The following is a 21,043-nucleotide window of genomic DNA, read 5'->3' as shown; positions in this document are numbered from 1 at the left end:
AGGGCATGCTGATGCTGTTTGAAGTCAACCAGAGGTGTCATTTTAGACCCTGCTCCCCTGCTCACACCAGAGAAATCCAGGGAAAGCCCAAGGCCAGGGAAGAGAGGCAGAGAAGTGCATCAAGAAAAACACGGGCTCTGAAATCACAGAGACCTGCGTTTGACTCTTAGTCCCACTACTTAATTGCCGGGTGACCTCAGGCACATTAAATTGCCCCTCTGAGCTTTAGTTTCCTCTGTTCAAATGAAGCAGGGGCTGATCTCTCAGGTTACTTTCAGCTCTAAAATTCTATGAGCTGAGGGCCATGTGCAAATGTCTTTACCTCGCTGCAGCTCATTTTAATCTCCTGCAAAATAGATTAAAAAAAAATAGATGTGGCTGTTCAGAGCTCACATCAAGTCAGAAGAGGCTGATTTTTCTAAAGACAGCACAAAGAATCCACAAATTGCTGCCTATCTAAAATTGGGCAATGTGTATCTTGTCCTTCCTCTCCAACCCTTCCCTGACAGATAGGCACTGTAAGGCAGCATCTCTAGCTAAGGAGATCCGAAATCAGCACAAAGACGGGCAAGCTCACGCTTGATTGCTCACAGGTGATATTTTGAAGCTAGGCAAGCTTCTGGAGGAAGAAAAAAAAATCAACATTGTGTCCCCATGTGGGATGGGCTGCAATTATGCCTGTTCTGGGTGGCAGCGTGATGCAGCAGTGTTCTTACCAATGGCTGGTGATCCAGGAGATGTTATCAAGTGTCCACAAGAGTTTGGCGAAGGCTGCAAACTTCAGCCCCTCCTGCAAAGCCATGGAGCACACTAGTATTTTAAAGACGCTATGACGTCCTGCAGCAAAAACATGTTATACTTTGTTGATCCGAGTGTTACCCAAAGCAATCTTTTTTCTTTTTCATTTTTCATTTTTAAGGAACACTAGCTCTGCGTGGAAAAAACCAAGGAGGACCAAATCGGAAGATTTGGATTCAAATCCTATTCTAATACTTCTTAGCCATGAGGTTGTGGGAAAGTCACTCAATGTCTCTGCTTACAGTATATATATATATATATGTATATACACACACACAAAATATATATATACACAAAATATATATATAAACAAAAAAAATATATAAAAACAAAATATATATATATTTAGATGCAGTCTCACTCTGTTGCCCAGGCTGGAGTGCAATGGCGTGATCTTGGCTCACTGCAACCTCTGCCTCTCAGGTTCAAGCGACTCTCCTGCATCAACTGCCGGAGTAGCTGGGATTACAGGCATGCATCACCATGCCCGGCTAGGTTTTTTTTTGTTGTTGTTGTTATTTTTGTTATTTTTAGTGCAGACGGGGTTTCTCCATGTTGGCCAGGCTGGTCTCGATCTCCTGACCTCTGGTGATCCACCTGCCTCAGCCTCCCAAAGTGCTGGGATTATAGTCATGAGCCACCGCACCCAGCCGCTTACTGCATTTTAAAATGAGTTAATCTGTTAAATGACTAGAACTGCCCTGTCTACATCATAGGAGTGTATGAGGATCAGTGGATGGAATGTGGGAAAGCACCTTATACACTGTGGGGTGATGTGTCCATGTTGGGGAAGGAGGTAGTTAATGTTAGGTCTTGGTTATGCAACTGAGAAATGTGGCTACACTTTCATTCCTGCTAAACAGAATATTTGCAAAACATATATTTGTGAAAGCACCGCGTGTGGAGTTGGGGGTAGTCTCATTACCAAAAGATTTATCTCAAGCATTCTTTAAATAATGAGTTTTCCTAGTGCATTCACTCTCAGAGATTATAAATTACTTGATAAGAAGGCTGATGATTCTGGGTGGGTAACTGGTGTTCAGGAGATTATCACCCTTGAAATGCCATCAGAAATTGTCTAAAATTATAGGGAAAGTTGGTGGATGATTAAGATTCCATTTGTAAAAATTCTGTTTACACACACCGATGGTGGAAGTTAGGTACAACCAGATTGCTGAGTGGCTCATGTATATAGATTGTGATGTGATTACAGAATTCAAAATCATCCAAAGCATTACTGGATTCATAGCAATTTTTTGTTATACAATATTCTCTCAATGAATTAAAAAAGCACAAGAGCTTTCATGTGGGATACTGGCTGAGAAATATTTTGATGTTAAGAAGATATCCTCATTCTTCCAAATGGTGGGGAACAGTGGTCTGGATCAGAGCTTCTTACAGTTGGATGTGCACACGAATCTCCTGGAGGATCCTGTTGCAACACAGACTTGGGGGTGGGGGGAGGCAGAGACTCTATGCGTCTAACCAGCTCCCAGGTGATGCTGATACTGCTGGTCAGAGGATTACACTTTAGCAGGACTCCCAGGAGAATATCTACATTTTTGCAGAACACATAGGCCCCTGGTGATCTGGCCTCTACCTATCTTTCCAACCCCAGGTCTCATCCTTAGATACAGATGCCCTTGCACACTCTAGGCTGTTCTTGGCCTCTGGTCCTCATTTCCTTCCCTCTGCTCAGGACCTCAGCTCTCCAGGTCCTCAGATTTTCCTCTAACTCCCACACGCTGCCCAGCAACCTGGCAAACAGGCCTGAGACTAAAACCAAAGGTCAACTTCTCTCTAAAGCCTTCCTTTAGATACACTTGTCCCCTCCCTTCTGGAACTGACTATCTCCTTCTAGATTCTCAATCTATCTTCTATCACAGCACTTGGTGACACTTAATAGTTGACACATTCCCCAAACAGACTGCAAATGCTTGGCACTCCTTGGACACTTTATATGAAAGTTGTTGGGTCAATAAATTTCCATCTACCATCTAAAAAGAGCCCTTCAGATATTCCCTAGCTTATAAACTTCGAAAACCTGGACTGGGCCCTTCATCTGTATCACTGAGGTGCCTGGCACACAGTAGGTATGCAGTTGAGATTTACTAAATTGGGGACATGAGATCTGAGGTTGGGGCTGTCTCATCTGCTTCCTAGCTGTTCTCCTCAGACCCTTGCACCAGCTGGGAGTTTTAACTAGAACACACGTATTTTCTGCATCACACTTAGCATGTGAATTACGCACATCTTTCCAGAATGAAAAAAGTCAGGCTGCTTCTCATGCTAAATGGATACCTGCCTCCAGTGGTGTTTCTGATTTATGGCATCATTTCTTTAGAGTCCTCGGACACCTGTGGAGTCCCTGTGTCCAGCACAGAGGCCCACTCTGAGAGTGAGCCTAACATCTCAGCTGGCTGCTGTAGGTCCCTGTGCCCTGGACACTCAGAACTCAGGCCAGAGCCTGCTCCTCTCATTCTGGGGAGGTCCTTAGGACCTGGCACCATGACAAGAGGTTTTCCTGGGAGCAGAGATGTCAGAGAAACCATAGCAACCGTCACCACCCACGCTTGTTCTGCCCCATTTGTAAAGGGGGATAAGAAATGTGCTACCCGTGATAGCTGCTCAGGCCTTCCAGCTATGCTAAAAATTTATGATGATTTTAAATTTAATTATTATTTTTATCAAAGCAATATATGTACATAATTTAAAAATCAAGTGGTATTGCAAGGCTTCTAATGAAAACCAGCAGTTTCCTGCTCCACCTCTTCCTACCCCCAAGTCCTACTTCTCAGAAGCAACAACTTTCAACTGTTTTAGCTGTTTCTTCCGGTATTTACTTTCATATTTCCATGAATGTCAACTGCTTGAGAGTTATTTCTTGGTTTTAAAAAATTTTAGATCCTGTCTACCCAATTTCTACCATGTAGGAATCATCTACAATCATATTATATTATCTGCACGATTCCTACCTAATCACAGAAGATGAGGATGTAAGCTTCTTAGATGATGTGTTCCACGATGCTGCCTTTCCTTTCACCTTCCAAATATAGTGATATGATATTTTGGTTAAATCAGTATCCAGCTTTTACATAACCATGACTCTGTAAATATTGTGCACAGCCCAGCCTTGCAGTATATAATGTTTTTGATCTCTTTCTTGTGAAATAAATATTTTGTTTTTCCTGTTTTTTTTTTTTTCCATTTTGTTTCATTTTACCTTGCTTTTTCCTTGTTGGTTTGTATGGCTTGCTAGTACCCATCACTAGAAATCCCAGACTCTATGGCAGAGCTGTAAAATGCCTCTCAGGACAGCCAGCCAGACCCACAAGGGCCATCCCTTGTGGATCCAACATCTTCCTGCTCCAGTTTGGATGGAATGCTCTCTAGGCCTCCTGCGCAACTGTCGTCCTGGTTCTTCTCTTCATCCTCATCAGGAAATTCTCTTAGGCCAGATCCTTGTCTCTGGAATCTTATGCAATCCTTGATTTACCTTCTCATTCTCCAATAACTTCCTGAAAAAGTCTACATTTTTTGGGAAACCAAATTCTACTCTCACACTTCATTTGTAGTTTGCTGGATATAGAATTCTATTTAGAAAAGAAAGCGTCCCCCTCCAGAAACTGGAAAACATTTTGCCATTGTCACTTTGCTTTGGCTGCTTCTGTTGAGAAGTCCTAGGTTGTTCTCATTCCGGACCCCAGGTATGTGACTATTTTTCTCTCCGGAAACTTTAAAGATTTTTTTCTTTATTTCTGTTAGCCTGAATTTCACCAGGATGTGTCTTGGTCTGGTTTTTTGTTTTTGACGCTATTGCAGATAGGAGTTGGTGAGCTTTTTCCATCTGGACAATCATGTAGTTCAGTTGAGCATTTTTGTTATATTAGTCCTTTGACAATGTCCTCTTCTCCATTCTCTTGGTTTTATTACTCTAAAACTCCTAGTAATAGGATGTTCTAGAATAGCTTCCTGGATGGACCCTCTGATTTTCTTATTTTTCTCTCACTTTCTACCTGTTTGTCTTTTTGTTTAACCTTTTCAGGAGATGTCCTCAGTTCCAATCCTTCTATGGATTAAAAAAAGTTTGCAATCATATTTTAAATTTATTTGTTTGTTTATTTATTTATTTATTTATTTATTTATTTATTTGAGATGGAGTCTCGCTCTGTTGCCCAGGCTGGAGTGCAATGGCATGATCTCGGCTCACTGCAAGCTCCGCCTTCCAGGTTCACGCCATTCTCCTGCCTCAGCCTCCCAAGTAGCTGGGGCTACAGGCGCCCACCACCACGCCCGGCTAATTTTTTGTATTTTCAGTAGAGACAGGATTTCACCATGTTTGCCAGGATGGTCTTGATCTCCTGACCTCGTGATCCGCCCGCCTTGACCTCCCAAAGTGCTGGTATTACAGGCCTGAGCCACAGCACCCGGCCACATATTTTAAATTTAATTTATTCTTCTCTGAAATTTCCTTTTTAATAGCATCCTATGCTTGTGGTTATGGATGCAGTATCATCTCTTATCTCTCTTGAGAATTTTAATTAACGTGTTTTGATGTTTTCTCCTGCTTCCTTCATTTATTTTTTATTTATCAAAAGGCTTATATGGTGTCTAATATTATCCAGGCACTTTTCTAAGCACTTCATAAATATTAACGCACTTCAATCCTCCCAACAACCCTATAAATGTAGATAATATTATTATTTTCATTTTAGAGGTAACACAGGTCACACAGATGGTGTTACAGCTGGGATTTGAACCCAAGCAGCCTGGCTCTATATCTTGTGCTGTTAGCCAATGTGTCTATTTCCTCAATGTTTCTTTTTGGTTTGATTTGTGTTCATTGCCTTTTAGTGGGTCCCCTCAAATGCTTGGCTCTTTGGTGGCTCATTCAGGGGTAAAAGGTCCTTAAAGGCTTCCTTGTGTTGAGGGGGCACTCCTCAAAGGACTTCATTCTAGGGTGACCTAACTAGGCCTTTTAAGGCTTCCTGACTGTCATTATCTGTGGATCTTTTATCTTGAGCTTGTCAGTCTCCAGGAAGGGATCCCCTCAAACTTCTGCTCAGGTGTGGGTGGGGTAAATTAGTCTGGCTGAGGGTCCCACTACTCAGGAAGTAGAATTTCCCTCACCTCCCTGTTTTTCTGCATAGCACCTCACCCATGCCCTCAGCTGTGCCTGATCTCCCCAAGTCCCGAGTCTGTAAGAGGGATATTTGTATGGCTGCTTCTGGCCATGGGAGGATGTGTGGGGGGCCTAATGGTTCCTTTTGTAGACTTTTAACTCTTCCTCCTAGTTTTACCTCCACCTCTCAAACCTGTCTTCAGCAGTATCTTATGCCTCTAATTCCCGATCCTGTCTGGGGGTTCTCAGATGATGTCTATTGGCCTTTGCTGGCTTCCTCAGTGCAGGCCCTCAGTTCTCAGCCTCGTGTACTCTGCCAAGTCGATTGCCACTCGTCCATCTACTTTACATCTTCCAAAAATTGGCTGGCATCTATTTACGGTTGTCTTTTCTCCCATCCTCTTTGTCCTATGGGTTTATACTTACATATATTAAAAAAGCACTTCGATTGCCATTTAGGTGGGGTCTAGGAAGGGGGCCTCCCATAAACACATATGTTCAACCTACCATGTTTAATCAGAAGCCTAGAATGTCAGCTTCCCTGCAGTTCTGGTGTGCTGCAGAAAGGTCATGAGCTTCTTTCACCACCCCAGGAAAAGGGAGAGGGATGCTTCGAGTTGGTCTCTGGGATGGACACAGCCATGGAACCAACCAGCACTTCTAATCCCAATGACATCTGCCTCCCATCCAGTGGTTTTCAAACAGGGCATCCTCAGTGGTGCCTCAGGGTTGGTCACAGGGACCAAGGGAGAAAGCAAACGGGGGTTTCCATCTCCAGTGGGATCAGAGCCATGTTGCTTTTGTCTGTTTTCTACGTGGGACTGCGCTAAAGCTTTCATTCAGTATAATGACTCTGCTCCTGAAGAAGAAAAGAGGAAAAAATAGACAAGGAGGATGGCAGCAGACCTATCATTATATGCCATTCTCTCTTCAGAGATGCTGCCTAAACCTCTTTCCCTGTGCTATTTTCATGGCAGGGCTTTTATGACCACATTGTGAACATTAAAGGAATTTAGTGGAGGGAGCATCCCTTTTGGGTGTGGATGTGGGTTTTAAGCTTGGTTCAACTGCTTAACTAGGTATGTACCCTTGGGAAGCTTACAGCCTCTCTGGGCTCTGTGTCCTCATCCTACAATGAGGATTATAATACCTTGTTAGCAAGTGATTGGGAAGGTTCATGGCACAGAGTAGCTACTCACTAATGCGGGCTTCTCCCTCACCCTGGCCCTGGCAGTGTACACAATTTCAGCATTGTGTTTCCTCTCAACAAATATGTAGTGTCCTGATATACATCTGGAGCCAGACAGTCCAAGGTCTCTGACTTCCTGGGACTTGTGTTTAGTGGAAGGGGCAGACAATAAAAAACAAATAAGGAAATGAAGGTGATATAGTTTGGCTTTGTCCCCACCCAAATCTCATATTGAACTGTAGCTCCCATAATCCCCATGTGTCAAGGAAGGGACCCAGTGGGAGGCAACTGAATCATGGGGGTAGGTTTTACTGTGCTGTTGTTGTGATAGTGAATAAGTCTCATGAGATCTGACGGTTTCATGAAGGGGAGTTCCCCTGCACACACTCTCTTGCCTGCTGCCATGTAAGATGTGCCTTTGCTCCTCCTTCACCTTCTGCCATGATTGTGAGGCCTCTCCAGCTATGTGGAACTGTGAGTCTGTTAACCTTCTTTTTATTTATAAATTACCCAGTCTTGGTTATTTCTTCATAGCAGTATGAAAATGGACCAATACAGTAAATAGGTACCAGTAAAGTGGGATATTGCTATGAAGATACTTGAAAATGTGGAAAACACTTTGGAACTGGGTAACAGGCAGCAGTTGGACAAGTTTGGAGGGCTCAGAAGAAGACACAAAAATGTGGGAAAGTATGGAACTTTCTAGAGACTTGAAGGGCTCAGAAGACAGGAAGATGGGGGAAGTTTGGAAATTCCTAGAGACTTGTCGAATGGCTTTGACCAAAATGCTGACAGTGACATGGACAATGAAGTCCAGGCTGAGGTGGTCTCAGATGGAGATGAGGAACTTGTTGAAAGCTGGAGCAAAGGTCACTCTTGCTAGGCTTTAGCAAAGAGACTGGTGGTATTTTGTCCCCACCCTAGAGATCTGTGGAACTTTGAACTTGAGAGAGACGATTTAGAGTATCTGGTGGAAGAAATTTCTAAGCAGCAAAGCATTCAAAGATGAGGGATGAAGAGTAGGGGTGAGGGTGGCAATTTTAAACAGGGTAGTCAGGGGAGACCTCATTGAGAAGGTAATATCTGAGCGAAGAGTTGATGCAGGGAGGCAGTGAGTCATGTGGATATGTGAGCAAGGAGAATTCTCATAGCAGTTAATAGCAAATGCAGATGCCCCAAAGTGAGGGTGTTCCTGGAATATTCAAGAAGCAGCAGGGAAGCCTGTGTGACTAGAGCCAGGTTAACAAGGTGAGGGGAAGGCAGTAGGAGCTAAGGAAGCTGGAGGGATAATGGGGTCCAAATCTTTACCCCTAGAGCAGCATAGCTTTAAAAAATCATTCCTTTGCTCAAAAGCATACTTGACATATTATCATGTTAACACTAATTAACACTAGGATTTGGGGAAATCAGGGCAGATTGTATTTGATAAAAAAGTGTTTTTCATTGGAGTGCATGAAGGATAGAAGGAGATGAGAAAGGGAGGTCCCTATTTGTGGTCTTTCTGACACTCGAACCCTTTTAGAATTTGTTAGAAAACTCCCTGTACACGGATTCCGGTTTCCTCAGACGTAACCCACCCTTAATTCTCACCCTCACCCCCACTCACTCAGTGTGGCCTTCCACAGGGCTGTCTGTCTAGCAGTTCTCTTGGGAGCGCCTTCCGCAACCGCCATCGGCCCAACTTCTTTAGGACTATTACAGGGTCTCAGGTGAACTAATTCCCCTGCCCACTGCTGATTGGTCCAGGGGCGGGCACCTGACTGGAGCTGAGCCAATGATTCCCTTCCCTGTATTTTTTTTTTCCCCCTAAACAGGACGTCTGTGAGAGTCAAAACAGTCTTTTGCTGGGGGCAGGATCTGTAAAATATAAAACTCAGGCTCTGTTAGCAGCCATGTGTGAAAAAATATGTGTGTGGGAAAAATAAGCCTGTTTCTAGTGACAGAATGAAAAGAATTCAGAGGGAGGAGGAGTGAGAGATCTGAGGATTTAGGAGCCTTGGGTTCCACTCATTCCTGACGCTGTATCCCTGCCCCTCCTGCTGGCTGGTTGTCGAAGCTTGCCTTGGATTCTGAGAACAATATAATTTCTTTTATGCTAAGCTTGTTTGATTCAGGTTTCTCATGTGCAACCTAGATAACCCACCGCCTATTCCTTTTATCTTTGAAGTTACTTAGAGGTATCTACACAGAATTTCATTTTTAACAACCTCCCCTTCTGCCTTCAATTTAATTTCCGTTGGAAAACCCTGGCCATGAAATCTGCACTTCTACAGTCTAGGACAGCTTTTTCAAAACTATATTCTGTGAGCTTTTCCATGAAAACGAAGGTTTCTGTGGTCAAAGGCATTTGGGAAATAAATGCTGCCTTGGCTATTCCTATCTTGGAGATTCATGATGTATTATATTAAAGAATTCCTGCAATGAATAAATGTGTTTAATATTTTTTAACCAGAATTCCCTAAATTCTTTTTGGGCCCTGAATCCTTTTTGTTCATAAAACATGTTATATCCCAAACTCTTGATGTTCCATAGGGCTCATTTTGGGGCATACTCTCTAGGACCACATGCAACTGAACCTCTTCCTTTAAAATGGCATATTACCACGGTGCCCCACATGAAGATGCATGACCAAGGGGAACACCTTGGTGCGGGGCATTGTCAGCCTGGAGGAAGGGACATTTTTGATAATTTTCATAGAGTCACTGTCTACTCACTAACCATGAGCCCATAGTGCTGGGTCTACCCAAAGAGGGTGTCTTTTGTTAACTTACTCCTTGGTGTCCTCTGTGTTGATGGTGGTCAACACCATCACCACCTCCCCAAAAGGTCCTTCCTGTTAGTTAGAATTATCCCCAGAAGAGTGGTTCCCTCCCTGCTTCCTGACATTCCTGAGAAGTGGAGCCATCCACAAGGCAAGGCAAAAGTGTTCCAGAGGCTCTGCTTTGAGCAGAATGGGAGTTCCAGATGTTGAGGTGCTGCAGAGCTCTGTCTCAGGTGTGGGATATTTGGAATAATCTCTGCTTCTGGAGTGTTTTTTTTGACCATCTTCCCACCTGCTGGTGGGCATGATCACCCTCTCATTGCTTACAGTTTGCAGAGAACTCTTGTTTGAGCCCTTCAGCCCTCCTGTAAAGCCAGTGGGTTTTATTTGTCTCTATTTTACAAACGAGGAAACAGAGGCTCATTCACTTGGCCTGAGTCACACAGTTAGGAAAGGAAGAGCTGGGATGGGGTCTTGGGTCTGCTTGACCTGGTCATGCCATTTTCTCTGTCTTCCTACACTGCCTCCATCATTAAACTGCCTGGGCACACATCAAACTGCCACGGGCACATTTCAGTTCCTTTCCTCTCCATCACCACCCAAATGTCTCCTGGACTCCTGGGCCTGGCCTCCTTCCTCTGGGGATTGAGAGGTGGGAATGTTAAGGAAGGGAGATGGCATCTGTGGGGCCGCATGGTTCGTCAGGGCAGGAAGGCTGCCTCCTGATGACTGTGGCAGGGATAGGCCTGGCTGTGTCCATCATCCTCGGGATCAATGACCAAGCAGCCACGTGTGTCTGCGCCTCCTCAGGTGGCTTTACAGACAAGCATCTCTCACCTGCCAGAACCCACCTCCCATCCTTCAACAGATGTGCTGGCTTCTCTCTCACCCGCATGGGACTCACCTCCCACTGGCCTAGGAAATAAGCAGCTTTGAGGTGACCAGCATCTGCAAGAGGCAGCACATTGCTCAGGGCCTTCTCAGCCTGAAGAAAGGTACGATGGAGGGAGCCCTAATGCAGGAATTCAAGGGTCTGGCTGGGGGGTCTGGGGAAGTGACAAAACCTCAGCCTCCTTTTCTGGAAAATGGGGACAAGGAGTTCTGCCTGACACTCAAGGTCATGGTGAGGGGATTGCCAGGAATATGGAATAGTATGACCCGAGGAATATGGGAGGTGGCTGCAAAAGCCAAAATCCATGAAGTCAACCAGAGTTGTCAGAAGCTGTTTTCAAATACACTAACTGCTCTCCAATATGGTAGCCACTAGCCCCCTGCAGCTAGCTAATTTAAATGAATAAAAATGAAACTGTATTAAAAATTCAATTCCTCTGCAAAGACATAAGGATGATACAATGGACTTTGGGGATTTGGGGAAAAGGGTGGGTGTGGGGTGAGGATAAAAGACTACACATTGGGTACAGTGTACACTGCTTGGGTGATGGGTGCAATAAAATCTCAGAAATCACCACTAAAGAACTTATTCATGTTAAGCAAACACCACCTGTTCCCCAAAAATCTATTGAAATTATTAAAAAGTTCAATTCCTCATTCTCCTAGCCACCTTGCAAATACTTGATTGCCACAAGGGGTTAGTGACTAATGTATTGGACAGAGCAGACAGACAACATTTTCATCAGCCCAGAAGGGTCTATAGGACAGCACTGATCAGATTTTTCTCTAACCTGTTTCTTCTGCCCCATCCATCCCCTGCCCCTGCTTTAAACCCGTTCTTCATACAGCCTGCTTCCCCAACTCCCCAGTCTCAAAGGAAATCGTCTAAGTGAGTGTACTGGTCCATCTCCCTGGGATGACTCAAACTCTCAGCAGCAATGAGACTGGAGTTCTCTTGCAGAAAGTGTGTGCACATCTGGCACCCCGAGTGAGATAACAAGATCCTGAAAGATGGGGTCTTTCCTCATGCCTCCTGCACCCCTGATGATGATCTGCACAGTGTTAGCATGTGACAAGTCCTTAATCAAGATTATGAATTTTCTCCGAATTGGTATAGCTCATCATCCAGTCAGGTTGACTGAGGGTCCAAAACTTGGGTCAGAACAGTCTTGGTTCAGCTATGAACTCACTGCATGACTTCAAAGACATCATTACTTCAAGCCAGGCCTCAGGGGAAGGAGAAGGTTGGCCTGGAAGAGATGACCTCAGAGGTTCTTTCCTGCTCTGACCATGTGTGGCTTTGAGGCAGAACACAGACTTTTTGGGTAGCCTTGTAGTCTGCAGCCAGTGCTCAGACCAAGGCCATATCCCACAGGGAACTGTGCTGTGTGAGGATGTCTGTGATGGGGGTCTGATACTGAGAGTGGATGTGTGTGTCTGTGTGTGTGTGTGTGTGTACATGTGCTTTTGCTCCTGAATCAAGATAACAGGCTAGGAAACCTACCATTGTCATGGAGGGACATAACTAACTTCTGTTTAGGCTTTGAGTGTGGGGTCTCCATGACTCATTTTATTTCCTTATTTCTCTCTTCTACCACACAGATTAGATTAATCATACATGTTCTGGTGTCTGCAAGAAGGGCCTCTCTTTGGGGACCAAGACTCCACCCTCTGGACTCCAGGTTGTCTACAGGCCCCCACGGTCCCAGGGCCTGGTTGGCCTCAGGATGCCCTGTCCACCAGCCCTCAGGGATGCCAGAGATCAGAACGGACACAAACCTTCGTCCCTCTGCATCTGGAAGGGCATTGAGTTGAGAAAAGTACACAGGATCAACAAAGTGTCTCCTCAGAGAGTGGCTGATGGGGCTCGGGGTGCCCTGGCGCCTGAGGTGAGCTTCCAGATGGCACTGGCGCAGTGACATGTGTGTGGCCATTTTATCTTTCAGTTGGAGGAGCAGAGGACTGGCTGTGATGGGAGGTAAATGGCCACACTCCCGTCCCTGCAATGGGGTGTTCGTGAGAGAGGGGTGGTGGAAGAGATCCTGGAGTTTGCAGTCAGTCCTCCTGGGGTGGAAGCCCTCGCTGTCTCAGCAGCCTGATAAGCCTGGGTTTGGTGAGTGCCAGACTCTAGAGTCCAGAGTCGATGGACTCAAGGCACAGGGGTGGCAACAGGTAGGGGCTGGGCTACTGGGGCTCCACCCTTTCCTCAGCCCCAACCTGAGGGCCCAGGGCCTCCCTCCTGCTGGAATCTTCCCTCCCCTCCCACTCCCCTTCAGGCTGCTCCCCACACTCCTCTCTTGACCCACCTCTGCAGTCCTTCCTGTTATGCCCTGAACGCAGCATTAATCTTACTTTGGGTCCCCCTTAAATCCATGGTTCCCAGTCTTGGGCACCTCTTTACCTTCTCTTCCTGGTGAAATTCTAGAGGCTACCATCACTCCTTGGCTTGTGGCTGTATCACTCCAGTCTTTGCCTCCGTCATCACACTGCCTTCTCTTCTGTCTGACCTTCCTGAGCCCCTCTTATGAAGACTTCTGTGATTACATCAGGCCCATCTGGATGATCCAAGACCATCTCAAGACCCTGCTCAAATACCCTTGGTGCTTTCCCTGACCCTGTCCCCTGTGATTGTGTCTCTTCCTCTGGGCCGTGATCAAGGACTTGATCTTTTTCACCATAATGTCCTTACTTGGGTGCAAAGCCTGAGATAGTATACATGGTTCACGAATAGTTTGCTGAAGAAATACATGAATAAATGAATGCATGAAATAAGCTTTAGGGTCTATACACATGGGTCTCCCAGGGGCTTACACAGGCACAGGCACGGTGCCAGGTCCCTGAACCCACATCCTTTGGTATTCCAACACTTCCCAGCCCCTCCAGCTTCCCCCAGTGGGCGGCAGCCTGCTTTCCTTTCAGATCTTCTAATTGGGTCGGGATATTCAGGATGACTGAGAGAGAAAGAGGCTGATCCATCCTTTCCGCCTCTCCTGAAATCAAGCCACTCACCTGACCAACCACACCTGTTACTTCAAACCTTCCCGCATGCCTTCCTTCCCCCTACCTACCTTACCTCTCCAGTATTCCCATCCTCTGTCACTCTCTCACATAGTAAAATGTGAGGAAACCCAGGGCATCCCAGCCCAAGCCAGGGACATCTTTATGATTTAGCAGCATGTCACAAACCCCTTGCTGGAGAGCAGTCCCTCACAGGGTGGGCCAAGACAGCTCACCAGCCTTTCAGAGTCAGGCCTGCAACCCTCCACCATCACCCAATGCCCGGTCCCTGTGCCCAGCTCACCTGTCTCTCCCCAGATGGGCAGGTACTCATCCTGCTGAATGTCCAGCATGATCTCCAGCCCGTTGCCTGTCCCCCCCTTGACCGTGGTGAGCAGAGGTTTGCCATCCTCGCCTGAGTTAAACATGTAACACTTCCCATATTTTGTAAACACCTGAAGGAGAGAAGAGAGAGAGAGAGAGAAGCACATGGGTAACTTCAGACGGGGGTCCAGAGATTGGCGAGACCCCAGAAATCTGATAGCAGGTCAGAGTCTCCACAGCCCGTCACCATCACCCCTCTCAGGAACCAGTGGTTTTTCATCCTGGCTGTGGGCCTGACTTGTACCAAGTGAAATTTTGGCATCAAAGAGCAAATCTGGATGCCCTTTGGGGTTTGTTGCAGTAGGATCTTGTTTCTTCTTCCTCTGAGCACTACCTCTGGGAGGTCCTGTTCACTTCCAGGCATTAAATGTCATCTGTAAACTCCTGACCCTTCAGTCCACACCTCCAGCCCTGGGCTCTCTTCTGGCCTCCAGACACACTAGTTTCACTCATTGTCTTATAAGCATACCTTTGAGGTGTGCTTCAAGCAGACCCTGGGCACTCAGCTTGTCCAGAGGGAACTGATCTTCCTTAGCTTCCCTACCCCATTGGACAATTCTCTTGCACTTCTGTCCCAGGGAACAGCATCGCCATCTGCCAAGGGGTTCAAGTCAGGCCCTCAGAGTTGCTGCCCACTCCTTACCCCGAGGACCAACCAGGCAGCAGAGCCTATCAATAACCTCTCTACATCTGTCCTGAATTTAGCCTTTTGTCTTCCTTACTGCTGAAATTTAGGACCCAAGCGTTTTTTGACTGCATCACTCTGGTTTCCTAGCTGGACTTCAGGATTCCAGATGACCTTCTCCAGCCCATCCTCTAAGGTAACTGTGAGTCACTCTGGAATGCAAACCCTATCACATTAATCCTGTGCTGAAAACCCATCAGAGATCCCTACGCTCTTTAGGCTAGAATTCAGACCTGCCACACCCAGTCTTTTGCAATGCCCTCCACCTATTCCTCCTGCCTTTCACTGTGCTGCTTCCCGCCTGAGTCCAGCAGCAACCACTGGAAGGTAGACTCCAGGGTCTCAGTGACTACGTCTGCTTACTCAAGCTTAGTACATTGCTGGCACACAACAGGGCTCAGTCAACTTTTGCTTGATGAAAGTATGATTACAAAGAGGCCCCGTGATGGTGTAGAAAAAGCCCAGGGAAAGGAATGCAGAGATCTTTGTCCAAGTTTTGACATCGCCACTTCTTAGTAGTGTGACTTTAAGTGAACCAAATAAAACCTCGCAGCCTCAATGTCTCCATCTATAAAATAGGGGTTCTGGTCTTTGGCTTTGCTACCTCTCAAGGTTATTGAGAGGATCAAATGAGGTAATGCATGCAAAAGTGCTTTAAAACTGCAAAAGCTTTCTACAAATGCTACGGGTTATGATGATTATATAACTGCTTTCAAACCTCGAGCTGAAGCCAAATTACATCTGGCAAAACTGGCTGGAAGAGAGCCAGGCTGACTGTATTGGATTCCTGCAGCCACAGAGATTTGGGTCTGGGCCACTTTCCTGAGCATGCTCCACTGCACTGTCCCATCCTACAGCATGGAGGCCACAGGGAGGCTCTTTGGCTTCCCAGCTTTCAGTGCACAGGCAAGTAAATAACAGAGGTGACTGTTGCAGGCTGCCTTTCTTATGTAAATCTTTACGGCTAGTTAGAAGAAAGGAAGAGGGGCTTCTACCCTGTGCCAGGAACTGTGCTAGATGCTTATATGTTATCTCATTTAACTCTTAAAACTGTGACCGTTGGCAGTTATTGCTTTACCTATTGTGCGGAGGAGGAAACCAAGGCCCAGAGAGGTTAAGTGACTTGCCTAAGGTCACACAGCTAGTAGCAGAAAAACTGAGATTCAAATCTACATCTGTCTGATTCTAACACATGTGCCCTTTCTGCTGTGCTGTCCTGGGAGGGACGTGAGGGTTTTCGTCATTGGGACACTTCCTAGCCACATACTGCTCCTTTCTGCCTTGCTTTTCTCATCAGTCCATCAATATTCATATGCATATATTCCTACTATGTGCAAGGATTATGGGGACTGCAAAAAAGTACAAGCTCTACTGCTCGCCTTGAAGACCTGTAGGAAGGGGTAGTGAAACATCTATGTTTTTCCTCACTATACGAAACAGCTCTGAGTCCCTGGCCAGCTGCACTATTTCAGGACAGCCAATTCCTACTCTTTCAGCTTCATGGCAGAGGAGAACAGCTGGAATTAATGCAAAGTCCAAAGCAAATATGCTTTTTCAAAGAACCAAGTTTTTTCATAACTATTGCATATAGCAATTGAACTTGGCAAATGAACTTATCCCATGGAGATGTGTTATTGGGGATCACTGTAATGAACAGATAAGAGCATTTCATAAGCACATCCATTGCAAGGCATTGAACACACCTGGAATGAATTCTGGGGTGCTCCAATAGAGCTTTTCTTTGTAGACACTCTAAATATCCTCTCTGTCTCTTCAAAATTGCTTATAATATTAATTTGCCTATCCGTATGAAGGGATTTGCAAGCAAAAGTAAATTTCAGCTTAGCATCAGATTACTGCAAATTCCAACTCCTTCACCTTTTAGTCCTTGAACTTCAGAATACTGGGCTGGGGTTAGAGAGTAGTGTGGACTCCTGAAATCAGCTGTGATCTTGGCCCTGCCAAAGCATGCCCAGTGCCATTGGTGAAGGTGTTGATCCTCCCTAAGCAACTGAAGATGATGACAAGGTGTAAGAATTGAAAAGGGTCTTAGAGATCATCTTGTTAATCCACCTTACTTTACATATTAGGAAACAGAGACCCAGGAGAGAGGAAATGACTTGCTAAAAGTTACACAGCAAGAAAGTGTCCAGCGGGGACCCTTTCCTTCCTTTATACCAGCCTCTCTCAGTTTTTCCACTTACAAAAAGAGGGGGAGGGTCTAGCGGGGTGCTAAGATCCCCCCATCTCTGAACTTCAATTGATCATTGACTGAGTGTCTGCTTTGAGCAGATACAGTGGGAATGGAAGCCTCATGAATTGAAAGCTTTCCCTGTCAAAGAGGGAGCAGAGAGGTCTTTATAGTGGGAGTGAGTAGAGACTTGTTCCCCATTCTTGACTGCCTCCTTGCTAGGGCTGGTACCCATCCTAGCCCAGGTAGCAGCTCCTGCAGCTGCCCTTGGTGTCAATGTAATCTTTCCTGCTCCTTCTTCTGGGGGCAGTGTGCTGGGGCAAGTTCACAAACGTGCCAGGTGTGAGCTGACATAGCTTAGAGCTTGGTCAAGGGTGGCGGTCACCAGAGTAGCAGGGGTGGGGAGCCAGAGGGAGACTGCAGCCAAATCAGAGAGGTGGCCAAGTGACAATCTATGACAGCTAAATTCTTTATCAAGTCAAGACCACCAGCAGAGGCCTAAAATCCTTGTGTGACTTCTTGTTGCATTTAGGATGAAGCCCCCAGTCCCCACTGGGGCCCTGTATGTTTGAGCCCCTGACACACTTTCTCCCTGCTCTCACAGGCTTCAAACACACTGGCCTCTTCAGTCCCCAGGATGTGCAGCAAGCTCTTCCCCGCCAGGCATTTCCGCATGCCTAGAGTGTTCTCTGCCTAGAATGTTCTGGCGCGCTTTGCCTGGCCAACTCCTCCTGATCAGGCCTCAGCTTGAAAGCCACTTTCTCAGAGAGGTGCTTGGCTTCTCCAGGCTCTCAGCCTTCATTCACATCAGGACTTCTTGTTTTACAACCTCACACCCCTTATATTTTTCCATTATAGTGTCTATCAAAGTGTGTAACTGGGTGGTTATTTACATGATTATTTGTTGGATGTGTTTTTTACCAGACTGTCACCTTCGAGAGGTCAGGAACTGTGTCTGTTTTATTGAATGAATGAGTGAATGAATGAATGAATGAGAGTCAAGGTGCTGCTGCCACACATTTCCTTGTGCACCTCCAGGAAATGCCCTTCTGTGTTGGCTGGCCTCACTTCGTTCTGGCTGGAGCTCATGCTGACATCTTGCCCAGCTCCCCTTCCCTCCCGTTCTCTGCTGGAGCCTTCTCACTTCCCACCTAATTGGACCTAAGCGTTTTTGCTTGCATCTCCATGAAGGCATTAGAGGAAATAATCCTTTTAGGAACTAAGATGACTGGGGACAGTTTACCTTCCTAGGTGCTGGCGGAGAGGCTCACGGAAAGCGAAGCGCCCGCTCCCTGGCTGCATGCCTTTGCTGGTCTCTCCGCCTGGGCTGCTGAGCCTCCCGCTCCTGCCTGGCTTTTTTCAGAGGATTATTTTCCTCTCTGCTCAACATCAAAAGCCAGAGAGCTATTTACACACAGCACAATTTTGCTACAAACTTGGAACAAGATGCAGCTCTTTCTGCATTTTGGGGCACCATGACGTGTAAGAACACACGCTTCAAATTTACGCCTTATCGCCCCCAGCCAGAAAATATAATTTATTTAAGTCCAGACTGTCAGGTTGAGCTCACTGCTTCTTCAGACCTGCTATTCTGCCAGGCATTTCTCTGCTTTCCCGGTAAGTGCTGACAGGCCCACTGTGGATGGCAGGGCCGGATTTGCCGGGTTGCTGAGAGTCTAGAATTGCACTTAGTTGGATTGGTCTGTAAGAATTAATTATGAATTAAGAAAGATGCATGTTTCAAACCTGGATCTCCAGGAATGGTGGGGGACGGGGGCTCCTGAGATAAAAATAAGTCCCACAACTATCATTTTCATTCCTAATGCTTGCACGGTGTGTTACTGTTTAGAGATTGAGATTGCATATACATAGAACTTCAACTTTCTCAATGGCCCTTTGAAGATGGAGGAAAGGAAACTAACAATTCCTTAGCCTCTACTTTGTGCTGACCCCTGATTGGCACAGTCATAGTTTTATATAATTTTTTTTTTTTGAGACAGGGCCTTGCTTTGTCACCCAGGCTGGAATGCAGTGGCACGATCACAGCTCACTGTAATCTCAAACTCCTGGGCTCAAGCAATCCTCTCACCTCAGCCTCTTGAGTAGCTAGGACTACAGGTGCACACCACCATGTCCGGCTAATTTTAAACATTTTCTTTGTGGAGATGAGGGTTTCACTATGTTGCCCAGGATGGTCTCGAACTCCTGGGCTCAAGCAATCATCCCACCTTGGCTTCCTAAAGCAGTGGGATTACAGGCATGAGCCACAGTGCCTGACCTCATTCCTCATTCTTCTTCTTCTTCTTCTTTTTTTTTTTGAGAGAGTCTCACTTTGTCACCCAGGCTGGAGTTCAGTGGCATGATCTCGGCTCACTACAACCTCTGCCTCCTGGGGTCGAGCGATTCTCTTGCCTGAGCCTCCTGAGTAGTAGCTGGGATTACGGGCATGCACCACCATGCCCGCCTAATGTTTGTATTTTTAGTAGAGACAGGGTTTCACCATGTTGGCCAGGCTGGTCTCAAACTCCTGACCTCAAGGGATCCATCTGCCTCAGCCTCCCAAAGTGCTGGGATTACAGGCATAAGCCACTGCACCTGGCCCTCCTCATTCTTGATTATGGTCCCAACCACCCGGAAGTAGAGGCATTTTATATTCACATCCAGAAATGGAGAATCTGAGGCTGCTTAAGGCCACAGTGCCAAGGGGTAGCAGAGCTGAGACTCATGGGTGAGACCTTCCCATCAGAGACATTGAAAGGAAGGGACAGTAGGCTAAAGGCAGCTCACTGACAGCTAGTCAAGTCTGTGGTCATTCTCAATTCCAGTGTTCTCTCTTGCAAACTGGGCAAGGTAATCATGCCATATAGTAGATTTGTTTGGGAGGTTACATAATGGACATCTTTACTTCTATACTCGAAGGAAGTACTATGTGTCTGCTTTTCGGCAGAAGAGAGATGAGTTATTTAAGTTATGAAGATGGGGTCAGAGATTAATTGAAAAATGGGGGCTTGGGGGTTCCTGTGCTCTCTGCTTATGTCCACACAATACCAAGCTCATCTTAAAGTAGTTAGAGGGGAAGAAAACAGCCACATGCCCCTGCTTGTCTATTCTCTGATAATGTTAAGCCTGCTGCTGGAAGCCCAGGGTAGCCAATGGGATTCCTGGGGGCCAAGGAGTTCTGTAGAAAGGGAGATGCTTCCATGCACACAGCCCACTTTGAAAATCTACATATGAGTTCCAGCAGCTGAATTGTAACTAGCTATTGATACAGTGGTTACCACCAATCTGAAGTTGGCACATTCTAAATCAGAGAAACGTAGAATAAAGTGTAGAATAAGGAGAGAGTCTCATTGGTCCTCCAGTAACTCTTCAAGTAGCTCTGAAATCACAGGCTGGCTTTGCTGCCCTCCCTGGAGTGCCTTCAGTGCTAGCCACTTTATATCTGCTATTGTTAACTTTTGCAACAGCCCTGTGAAGATAATATTATCATCCCCATTTTACAGATAAGGAAACTGAGGCACAGAGAGGCTGAGCCAGGTCACAGAGCTGGAGAAGCCAGGGCGAAATCACTCTTGGCCTAATTCCAAAGTCTATACTCTGACCCCATCCCTCATAGCCACGGCTCATATCCTTACCCCTCTCCCAGCCTACTTTGTTCCTGGCAGACTAGTGAGGCTGGTGCTTTGCTGACATTAGAGCTCTCCCACCTGGTAGTGGGGGAGGCACACCTCAGAGTCAGAGGAACCCGAGCAAAGTGCCAGACACCAAAAATCTTCGCCTCCAAACTTCTTATTTTGCACCTGGGGAGTCTAAGGTTCAGAGGGGTGAAATGACTTGTCCCAGGTCACACAGCTAATCTGGAGGGAGAGTAGAGATCTGACCTGGGCTTCATGTCTTGAACCTCTGCTCTTCCTCGAAGCCTTCTGTTTGCACATGCCAGGGCTTGGAAATAATGGCTAGGATCCTTTTCCTGGAGCATTGCATCCAGGCATAAGAGTAAGATTGGCAGCTGCTGCCAAGCCTAG

The 21,043-nt window shown here is 46.2% G+C and overlaps 1 protein-coding gene across 2 annotated transcripts in view; it reads right to left on the bottom strand.

Annotated features, from left to right (window-relative positions):
- Positions 1 to 21,043, bottom strand: part of ASIC2 (acid sensing ion channel subunit 2) — a 1,146,249-nt gene that overhangs the window by 84,655 nt on the left and 1,040,551 nt on the right. For both annotated transcript variants that reach the window (XM_063599139.1, XM_003818011.5), the window contains exon 2: positions 14,063 to 14,213. In XM_063599139.1, coding sequence (XP_063455209.1) covers positions 14,063 to 14,213 — 151 coding nt within the window. The remainder of the gene's footprint in view (positions 1 to 14,062; positions 14,214 to 21,043) is intronic.

Source organism: Pan paniscus, chromosome 19 (assembly GCF_029289425.2).
Source record: "Pan paniscus chromosome 19, NHGRI_mPanPan1-v2.0_pri, whole genome shotgun sequence".
Lineage (NCBI taxonomy): Eukaryota > Metazoa > Chordata > Mammalia > Primates > Hominidae > Pan > Pan paniscus.
The sequence above is the reverse complement of the archived record's forward strand: the minus strand, read 5'-3'. Positions and strand labels throughout refer to the sequence as shown.